Source organism: Oncorhynchus keta, chromosome 26 (genome assembly GCF_023373465.1).
Source record: "Oncorhynchus keta strain PuntledgeMale-10-30-2019 chromosome 26, Oket_V2, whole genome shotgun sequence".
NCBI lineage: Eukaryota > Metazoa > Chordata > Actinopteri > Salmoniformes > Salmonidae > Oncorhynchus > Oncorhynchus keta.
Window position 1 is genome coordinate 47,115,697 of NC_068446.1, and position 10,000 is coordinate 47,125,696.

The 10,000-nt window shown below is 48.8% G+C and overlaps 1 protein-coding gene across 1 annotated transcript in view; it reads left to right on the forward strand.

Annotated features, from left to right (window-relative positions):
* megf11 (multiple EGF-like-domains 11) overlaps positions 1-10,000 on the forward strand; it is a 400,084-nt gene that overhangs the window by 286,100 nt on the left and 103,984 nt on the right. Inside the window, exon 13 of the mRNA XM_052481104.1 lies at positions 1,950-2,052. Coding sequence (XP_052337064.1) covers positions 1,950-2,052 — 103 coding nt within the window. The remainder of the gene's footprint in view (positions 1-1,949; positions 2,053-10,000) is intronic.

Below are 10,000 nucleotides of genomic sequence, written 5' to 3' on the forward strand. Positions count from 1 at the left end.
CCTGTAAATGCTGACCCCTGACCCTGACCCTAATCCTGACCCTAACCCTGTCTCCTACCCTGTCCTGTAAGTACTGACCCCTGACCTTAATCCTGACCCTAACACTGACCCTAACCCTGCCTCCTATCCTGTCCTGTAAGTACTGACCCCTGACCCTAAGCCTGACCCTAACCCTGCCTCCTATCCTGTCCTGTAAGTACTGACCCCTGACCCTAATCCTGACTCTAACCCTGCCTCCTACCCTGTCCTGTAAGTACTGACCCCTGACCCTAACCCTGTCCCCTACCCTGTCCTGTAAGTACTGACCCCTGACCCTAATCCTGACCCTAACCCTGCCTCCTACCCATGTCCTGTAAGTACTGACCCCTGACCCTAATCCTGACCCTATCCCTGCCTCCCATCCTATACTGTGAGTGTCTCTGTCACAATGGAACTATGCTGAACAAAAATATAAACGCAATTTGCAACATTTTCAACGATTTTACTGAGTTGCAGTTCATGTAAGGAAATCAGTCAGTTGGGTTGTCGTGGTTACACGTTGTCTGCGGTTGTGAGGCCGGTTGGACGTACTGACAAATTCTCTAAAACGACATTGGACGCGGGGCCAAGCAGAGAAATGAACATTAAAGTCTCTGGCAACAGCTGTGGTGGACATTACTGCAGGAATACAGCCAACTGCACACTCCCTCAAAACATGAGACATCTGTGACATTGTGTTGTGTGACAAAACTGCACATTTTAGAGTGGCCTTTTATTGTCCCCAGCACAAGGTGCACCTGTGTAATGATCATGCTGTTTAATCAGCTTCTTGATCTGACAAATCAGACAGGTGGATGGATGATATTGGCAAATGATAAAATGCTCACTAAACGAGATGGAAAAACATTTGAGCAAAAAACATTTGAGAGAAATAAGCTGTTTGTTATTTTTATTTCAGCTCATGGGACCAACATTTTACATTTTGAGTTTATATTTTTGTTCTGTGTAGTTGGTTGAAGTCAGTTTACGCAAAGCCTATTACATTGCAATTCTTCTTCTCCTCTTTCTTCTTCTTCGTTTCCTTGTGTTCTTCTTCTCCTCCTACTCCTCCTCCTCCTCCTCCTTCTTCTTTCTTTCCTTTGTCTTCTTCTCCTCCTCCTTGTTCTTTCTTTCCTTTGTTCTTCTCCTCCTCCTCCTTGTTCTTTCTTTCCTTTGTGTTCTTCTTCTCCTCCTCCTCCTCCTCCTCCTCCTCCTCCTCCTCCTTCTTTATTTCCTCTGTGTTCTCCTCCTCCTCCTCCTTGTTCTTTCTTTCCTCTGTGTTCTTCTCCTCCTCCTTGTTCTTTCTTTCCTCTGTCTTCTTCTCCTCCTCCTCCTTGTTCTTTCTTTCCTCTGTCTTCTCCTCCTCCTCCTTGTTCTTTCTTTCCTTTGTCTTCTCCTCCTCCTTGTTCCTTCTTTCCTTTGTCTTCTCCTCCTCCTCCTCCTCCTCCTTGTTCTTTCTTTCCTTTGTCTTCTTCTCCTCCTCCTCCTTGTTCTTTCTTTCCTCTGTGTTCTTCTCCTCTTCCTCCTCCTTGTTCTTTCTTTCCTCTGTGTTCTTCTCCTCCTCCTCCTCCTCCTTGTTCTTTCTTTCCTCTGTGTTCTCCTCCTCCTCCTCCTTGTTCTTTCTTTCCTCTGTGTTCTTCTCCTCCTCCTTGTTCTTTCTTTCCTTTGTCTTCTTCTCCTCCTCCTTGTTCTTTCTTTCCTCTGTGTTCTTCTTCTCCTCCTCCTTGTTCTTTCTTTCCTCTGTGTTCTTCTTCTCCTCCTCCTTGTTCTTTCTTTCCTCTGTGTTCTTCTCCTCCTCCTTGTTCTTTCTTTCCTCTGTGTAAATTTTAAAAGTTACTGGCCACTGTATATCTGCCTGAAATATGATTATTTTGATAGGTGAAACAATGTGATGTTGCTGTTGTTTATATTGATGTTGTTGTTGTTGTCAGGATGGAATGTACGGTCTGGAGTGTCGTGGGCGTTGTGACTGTAGTCATGGCGATGGCTGTGACCACGTCACCGGCTTCTGTCGCTGCCTCGCTGGATGGACAGGTCAGTACTATGGTAGGATACAGAAACAGGTCAGTACTATGGTAGGATACAGAGAGACAGGTCAGTACTGTGGTAGGATGCAGAGAGACAGGTCAGTACTGTGGTAGGATACAGAGAGACAGGTCAGTACTGTGGTAGGATACAGAGACAGGTCAGTACTATGGTAGGATACAGAGAGAGAGGTCAGTACTATGGTAGGATACAGAGAGACAGGTCAGTACTATGGTAGGATACAGAGAGACAGGTCAGTACTATGGTAGGATACAGAGAGACAGGTCAGTACTATGGTAGGATACAGAGAGACAGGTCAGTACTATGGTAGGATACAGAGACAGGTCAGTACTATGGTAGGATACAGAGACAGGTCAGTACTATGGTAGGATACAGAGACAGGTCAGTACTATGGTAGGATACAGAGAGACAGGTCAGTACTATGGTAGGATACAGAGAGACAGGTCAGTACTATGGTAGGATACCGAGAGACAGGTCAGTACTATGGTAGGATACAGAGAGTCAGGTCAGTACTATGGTAGGATACAGAGAGACAGGTCAGTACTATGGTAGGATACAGAGACAGGTCAGTACTATGGTAGGATACAGAGAGACAGGTCAGTACTATGGTAGGATACAGAGAGACAGGTCAGTACTATGGTAGGATACAGAGAGACAGCTCAGTACTATGTGTCTCTGCTGTCTCTCTCTCCTAGTTGTGTCTCTGTCTCTCTCTCTCCTAGTTGTGTCTCTGTCTCTCTCTCTACTATTTGTGTCTCTGCTGTCTCTCTCTCTCCTAGTTGTGTCTCTGCTGTCTCTCTCTCTCCAAGTTGTGTCTCTGTCTCTCTCTCTCTCCTTGTTGTGTCTCTGCTGTCTCTCTCTCTCCTAGTTGTGTCTCTGTCTCTCTCTCTCTACTATTTGTGTCTCTGCTGTCTCTCTCTCTCCTAGTTGTGTCTCTGCTGTCTCTCTCTCTCCTAGTTGTGTCTCTGTCTCTCTCTCTCCTCGTTGTGTCTCTGTCCCTCTCTCTACTATTTGTGTCTCTGCTGTCTCTCTCTCCTTGTTGTGTCTCTGTCCCTCTCTCTCCTAGTTGTCTCTGTCTCTCTCTCTCCTAGTTGTGTCTCTGCTGTCTCTCTCTCTCCTAGTTGTGTCTCTGCTGTCTCTCTCTCTCTCTCCTTGTTGTGTCTCTGCTGTCTCTCTCTCTCCTTGTTGTGTCTCTGTCCCTCTCTCTCCTAGTTGTGTCTCTGTCTCTCTCTCTCCTAGTTGTGTCTCTGCTGTCTCTCTCTCTCCTAGTTGTGTCTCTGCTGTCTCTCTCTCTCCAAGTTGTGTCTCTGTCTCTCTCTCTCTCCTTGTTGTGTCTCTGCTGTCTCTCTCTCTCCTAGTTGTGTCTCTGTCTCTCTCTCTCTCTACTATTTGTGTCTCTGCTGTCTCTCTCTCTCCTAGTTGTGTCTCTGCTGTCTCTCTCTCTCCTAGTTGTGTCTCTGTCTCTCTCTCTCCTCGTTGTGTCTCTGTCTCTCTCTACTATTTGTGTCTCTGCTGTCTCTCTCTCTCTCCTTGTTGTGTCTCTGTCTCTCTCTCTCCTAGTTGTGTCTCTGCTGTCTCTCTCTCTCCTAGTTGTGTCTCTGCTGTCTCTCTCTCTCCAAGTTGTGTCTCTGTCTCTCTCTCTCTCCTTGTTGTGTCTCTGCTGTCTCTCTCTCCTAGTTGTGTCTCTGTCTCTCTCTCTCCTAGTTGTGTCTCTGCTGTCTCTCTCTCTCCTAGTTGTATCTCTGCTGTCTCTCTCTCTCTCCTTGTTGTGTCTCTGCTGTCTCTCTCTCTCCTTGTTGTGTCTCTGTCCCTCTCTCTCCTAGTTGTGTCTCTGTCTCTCTCTCTCCTAGTTGTGTCTCTGCTGTCTCTCTCTCTCCTAGTTGTGTCTCTGTCTCTCTCTCTCTCTACTATTTGTGTCTCTGCTGTCTCTCTCTCTCCTAGTTGTGTCTCTGCTGTCTCTCTCTCTCCTAGTTGTGTCTCTGTCTCTCTCTCTCCTCGTTGTGTCTCTGTCCCTCTCTCTACTATTTGTGTCTCTGCTGTCTCTCTCTCTCTCCTTGTTGTGTCTCTGTCTCTCTCTCTCCTAGTTGTGTCTCTGCTGTCTCTCTCTCCTAGTTGTGTCTCTGCTGTCTCTCTCTCTCCAAGTTCTCTGTCTCTCTCTCTCTCCTTGTTGTGTCTCTGCTGTCTCCTGCTGTCTGTCTCTCTCTCTCCTAGTTGTGTCTCTGCTGTCTCTCTCTCTCCTAGTTGTATCTCTGCTGTCTCTCTCTCTCTCCTTGTTGTGTCTCTGCTGTCTCTCTCTCCTTGTTGTGTCTCTGTCCCTCTCTCTCCTAGTTGTGTCTCTGTCTCTCTCTCTCCTAGTTGTGTCTCTGCTGTCTCTCTCTCTCCTAGTTGTGTCTCTGCTGTCTCTCTCTCCTTGTTGTGTCTCTGCTGTCTCTCTCTCTCCTAGTTGTGTCTCTCTGTCTCTCTCTCTCTCCTTGTTGTGTCTCTGCTGTCTCTCTCTCTCTCTCCTTGTTGTGTCTCTGCTGTCTCTCTCTCTCCTAGTTGTGTCTCTGCTGTCTCTCTCTCTCTCCTTGTTGTGTCTCTGCTGTCTCTCTCTCCTAGTTGTGTCTCTGTCTCTCTCTCTCCTCTCTCTCTCCTAGTTGTGTCTCTGCTGTCTCTCTCTCTCTCCTAGTTGTGTCTCTGCTGTCTCTCTCTCTCCTTGTTGTGTCTCTGCTGTCTCTCTCTCCTTGTTTGTGTCTCTGTCCCTCTCTCTCCTAGTTGTGTCTCTGTCTCTCTCTCTCCTAGTTGTGTCTCTGCTGTCTCTCTCTCTCCTAGTTGTGTCTCTGCTGTCTCTCTCTCCTTGTTGTGTCTCTGCTGTCTCTCTCTCTCCTAGTTGTGTCTCTGCTGTCTCTCTCTCTCTCCTTGTTGTGTCTCTCTGTCTGTCTCTCTCTCTCCTTGTTGTGTCTCTGCTGTCTCTCTCTCTCCTAGTTGTGTCTCTGCTGTCTCTCTCTCTCCTTGTTGTGTCTCTGCTGTCTCTCTCTCTCTCCTCGTTGTGTCTCTGTCTCTCTCTCTCCTTGTTGTGTCTCTGCTGTCTCTCTCTCTCCTTGTTGTGTCTCTGCTGTCTCTCTCTCTCCTAGTTGTGTCTCTGCTTTCTCTCTCTCTGCTTGTTGTGTCTCTGTCCCTCTCTCTCCTAGTTGTGTCTCTGTCTCTCTCTCTCCTAGTTGTGTCTCTGTCTCTCTCTCTCCTCGTTGTGTCTCTGTCCCTCTCTCTACTATTTGTGTCTCTGCTGTCTCTCTCTCTCTCTCCTTGTTGTGTCTCTGTCTCTCTCTCTCCTAGTTGTGTCTCTGCTGTCTCTCTCTCTCCTAGTTGTGTCTCTGCTGTCTCTCTCTCTCCAAGTTGTGTCTCTCTCTCTCTCCTTGTTGTGTCTCTCTGTCTCTCTCTCCTAGTTGTGTCTCTGTCTCTCTCTCTCCTAGTTGTGTCTCTGCTGTCTCTCTCTCTCCTAGTTGTATCTCTGCTGTCTCTCTCTCTCCTTGTTGTGTCTCTGCTGTCTCTCTCTCTCTCCTTGTTGTGTCTCTGTCCCTCTCTCTCCTAGTTGTGTCTCTCTCTCTCTCCTAGTTGTGTCTCTGCTGTCTCTCTCTCCTAGTTGTGTCTCTGTCTCTCTCTCTCTCTACTATTTGTGTCTCTGCTGTCTCTCTCTCTCCTAGTTGTGTCTCTGCTGTCTCTCTCTCTCCTAGTTGTGTCTCTGTCTCTCTCTCTCCTCGTTGTGTCTCTGTCCCTCTCTCTACTATTTGTGTCTCTGCTGTCTCTCTCTCTCTCCTTGTTGTGTCTCTGTCTCTCTCTCTCCTAGTTGTGTCTCTGCTGTCTCTCTCTCTCCTAGTTGTGTCTCTGCTGTCTCTCTCTCTCCAAGTTGTGTCTCTGTCTCTCTCTCTCTCCTTGTTGTGTCTCTGCTGTCTCTCTCTCCTAGTTGTGTCTCTGTCTCTCTCTCTCCTAGTTGTGTCTCTGCTGTCTCTCTCTCTCCTAGTTGTATCTCTGCTGTCTCTCTCTCTCTCCTTGTTGTGTCTCTGCTGTCTCTCTCTCTCCTTGTTGTGTCTCTGTCCCTCTCTCTCCTAGTTGTGTCTCTGTCTCTCTCTCTCCTAGTTGTGTCTCTGCTGTCTCTCTCTCTCCTAGTTGTGTCTCTGCTGTCTCTCTCTCCTTGTTGTGTCTCTGCTGTCTCTCTCTCTCCTAGTTGTGTCTCTGCTGTCTCTCTCTCTCTCCTTGTTGTGTCTCTGCTGTCTCTCTCTCTCTCCTTGTTGTGTCTCTGCTGTCTCTCTCTCTCCTAGTTGTGTCTCTGCTGTCTCTCTCTCTCTCCTTGTTGTGTCTCTGCTGTCTCTCTCTCCTAGTTGTGTCTCTGTCTCTCTCTCTCCTAGTTGTGTCTCTCTCTCTCCTAGTTGTGTCTCTGCTGTCTCTCTCTCTCCTAGTTGTGTCTCTGCTGTCTCTCTCTCTCCTTGTTGTGTCTCTGCTGTCTCTCTCTCCTTGTTGTGTCTCTGTCCCTCTCTCTCCTAGTTGTGTCTCTGTCTCTCTCTCTCCTAGTTGTGTCTCTGCTGTCTCTCTCTCTCCTAGTTGTGTCTCTGCTGTCTCTCTCTCCTTGGTGTGTCTCTGCTGTCTCTCTCTCTCCTAGTTGTGTCTCTGCTGTCTCTCTCTCTCTCCTTGTTGTGTCTCTGCTGTCTCTCTCTCTCTCCTTGTTGTGTCTCTGCTGTCTCTCTCTCTCCTAGTTGTGTCTCTGCTGTCTCTCTCTCTCTCCTTGTTGTGTCTCTGCTGTCTCTCTCTCTCTCCTCGTTGTGTCTCTGTCTCTCTCTCTCCTTGTTGTGTCTCTGCTGTCTCTCTCTCTCCTTGTTGTGTCTCTGCTGTCTCTCTCTCTCTCCTAGTTGTGTCTCTGCTTTCTCTCTCTCTGCTTGTTGTGTCTCTGTCCCTCTCTCTCCTAGTTGTGTCTCTGTCTCTCTCTCTCCTAGTTGTGTCTCTGCTGTCTCTCTCTCTCTCCTTGTTGTGTCTCTGCTGTCTCTCTCTCTCCTTGTTGTGTCTCTGTCTCTCTCTATCCTAGTTGTGTCTCTGCTTTCTCTCTCTCTCCTAGTTGTGTCTCTGTCCCTCTCTCTCCTAGTTGTGTCTCTGTCTCTCTCTCTCCTAGTTGTGTCTCTGCTGTCTCTCTCTCTCTCCTTGTTGTGTCTCTGCTGTCTCTCTCTCTCCTAGTTGTGTCTCTGCTGTCTCTCTCTCTCTCCTAGTTGTGTCTCTGCTGTCTCTCTCTCTCCTAGTTGTGTCTCTGCTGTCTCTCTCTCCTTGTTGTGTCTCTGTCTCTCCTATTTGTGTCTCTGCTGTCTCTCTCTCTCTCCTTGTTGTGTCTCTGCTGTCTCTCTCTCTCCTAGTTGTGTCTCTGCTGTCTCTCTCTCTCTTAGTTGTGTCTCTGCTGTCTCTCTCTCTCCTTGTTGTGTCTCTGCTGTCTCTCTCTCCTAGTTGTGTCTCTGCTTTCTCTCTCTCTCCTTGTTGTGTCTCTGCTGTCTCTCTCTCTCCTAGTTGTGTCTCTGCTGTCTCTCTCTCTCTCTCTCTCCTAGTTGTGTCTCTGCTGTCTCTCTCTCTCCTAGTTGTGTCTCTGCTGTCTCTCTCTCCTTGTTGTGTCTCTGCTGTCTCTCTCTCCTAGTTGTGTCTCTGCTGTCTCTCTCTCTCCTAGCTGTGTCTCTGCTGTCTCTCTCTCTCTCCTAGTTGTGTCTCTGCTGTCTCTCTCTCTCCTAGTTGTGTCTCTGCTGTCTCTCTCCCAGTTGTGTGTCTGCTGTCTCTCTCTCTCTCTCTCCTAGTCGTGTCTCTGCTGTCTCTCTCTCTCCTAGTTGTGTCTCTGCTGTCTCTCTCTCCTTGTTGTGTCTCTGCTGTCTCTCTCTCCTAGTTGTGTCTCTGCTGTCTCTCTCTCCTAGTTGTGTCTCTGCTGTCCCTCTCTCTCCTAGTTGTGTCTCTGCTGTCCCTCTCTCTCCTAGTTGTGTCTCTGCTGTCCCTCTCTCTCCTAGTTGTGTCTCTGCTGTCTCTCTCTCTCCTAGTTGTGTCTCTGCTGTCTCTCTCTCTCTCCTAGTTGTGTCTCTGCTGTCTCTCTCTCCTCATTGTGTCTCTGTCCCTCTCTCTCCTCGTTGTGTCTCTGTCTCTCTCTCTCCTCGTTGTGTCTCTGTCCCTCTCTCTCCTCGTTGTGTCTCTGTCCCTCTCTCTCCTCGTTGTGTCTCTGTCTCTCTCTCCAAGTTGTGTCTCTGTCTCTCTCTCTCTCCTCGTTGTGTCTCTGTCCCTCTCTCTCCTCGTTGTGTCTCTGTCCCCTCTCTCCTCTTTGTGTCTCTGCTGTCTCTCTCTCCTAGTTGTGTCTCTGCTGTCTCTCTCTCTCCTTGTTGTGTCTCTGCTGTCACTCTCTCTCCTCGTTGTGTCTCTGTCCCTCTCACTCCTCGTTGTGTCTCTGCTGTCTCTCTCTCCTTGTTGTGTCTCTGTCTCTCTCCTCGTTGTGTCTCTCTCTCTCTCTCTCCTAGTTGTGTCTCTGTCCCTCTCTCTCCTCGTTGTGTCTCTGTCCCTCTCTCTCCTCGTTGTGTCTCTGTCCCTCTCTCTCCTCGTTGTGTCTCTGTCTCTCTCTCTCCTTGTTGTGTCTCTGCTGTCTCTCTCTCTCTCCTTGTTGTGTCTCTGCTGTCTCTCTCCTTGTTGTGTCTCTGTCCCTCTCTCTCCTAGTTGTGTCTCTGCTGTCTCTCTCTCTCTCCTAGTTGTGTCTCTGCTGTCTCTCTCTCTCTTAGTTGTGTCTCTGCTGTCTCTCTCTCTCCTTGTTGTGTCTCTGCTGTCTCTCTCTCCTAGTTGTGTCTCTGCTTTTCTCTCTCTCTCCTTGTTGTGTCTCTGCTGTCTCTCTCTCTCCTAGTTGTGTCTCTGCTGTCTCTCTCTCTCTCTCTCCTAGTTGTGTCTCTGCTGTCTCTCTCTCTCCTAGTTGTGTCTCTGCTGTCTCTCTCTCCTTGTTGTGTCTCTGCTGTCTCTCTCTCCTAGTTGTGTCTCTGCTGTCTCTCTCTCTCCTAGCTGTGTCTCTGCTGTCTCTCTCTCTCTCTCCTAGTTGTGTCTCTGCTGTCTCTCTCTCTCCTAGTTGTGTCTCTGCTGTCTCTCTCCCAGTTGTGTGTCTGCTGTCTCTCTCTCTCTCTCTCCTAGTCGTGTCTCTGCTGTCTCTCTCTCTCCTAGTTGTGTCTCTGCTGTCTCTCTCTCCTTGTTGTGTCTCTGCTGTCTCTCTCTCCTAGTTGTGTCTCTGCTGTCTCTCTCTCCTAGTTGTGTCTCTGCTGTCCCTCTCTCTCCTAGTTGTGTCTCTGCTGTCCCTCTCTCTCCTAGTTGTGTCTCTGCTGTCCCTCTCTCTCCTAGTTGTGTCTCTGCTGTCTCTCTCTCTCCTAGTTGTGTCTCTGCTGTCTCTCTCTCTCTCCTAGTTGTGTCTCTGCTGTCTCTCTCTCCTCATTGTGTCTCTGTCCCTCTCTCTCCTCGTTGTGTCTCTGTCTCTCTCTCTCCTCGTTGTGTCTCTGTCCCTCTCTCTCCTCGTTGTGTCTCTGTCCCTCTCTCTCCTCGTTGTGTCTCTGTCTCTCTCTCTCCAAGTTGTGTCTCTGTCTCTCTCTCTCCTCGTTGTGTCTCTGTCCCTCTCTCTCCTCGTTGTGTCTCTGTCCCTCTCTCTCCTCTTTGTGTCTCTGCTGTCTCTCTCTCTCCTAGTTGTGTCTCTGCTGTCTCTCTCTCTCCTTGTTGTGTCTCTGCTGTCACTCTCTCTCCTCGTTGTGTCTCTGTCCCTCTCACTCCTCGTTGTGTCTCTGCTGTCTCTCTCTCCTTGTTGTGTCTCTGTCTCTCTCCTCGTTGTGTCTCTCTCTCTCTCTCTCCTAGTTGTGTCTCTGTCCCTCTCTCTCCTCGTTGTGTCTCTGTCCCTCTCTCTCCTCGTTGTGTCTCTGTCCCTCTCTCTCCT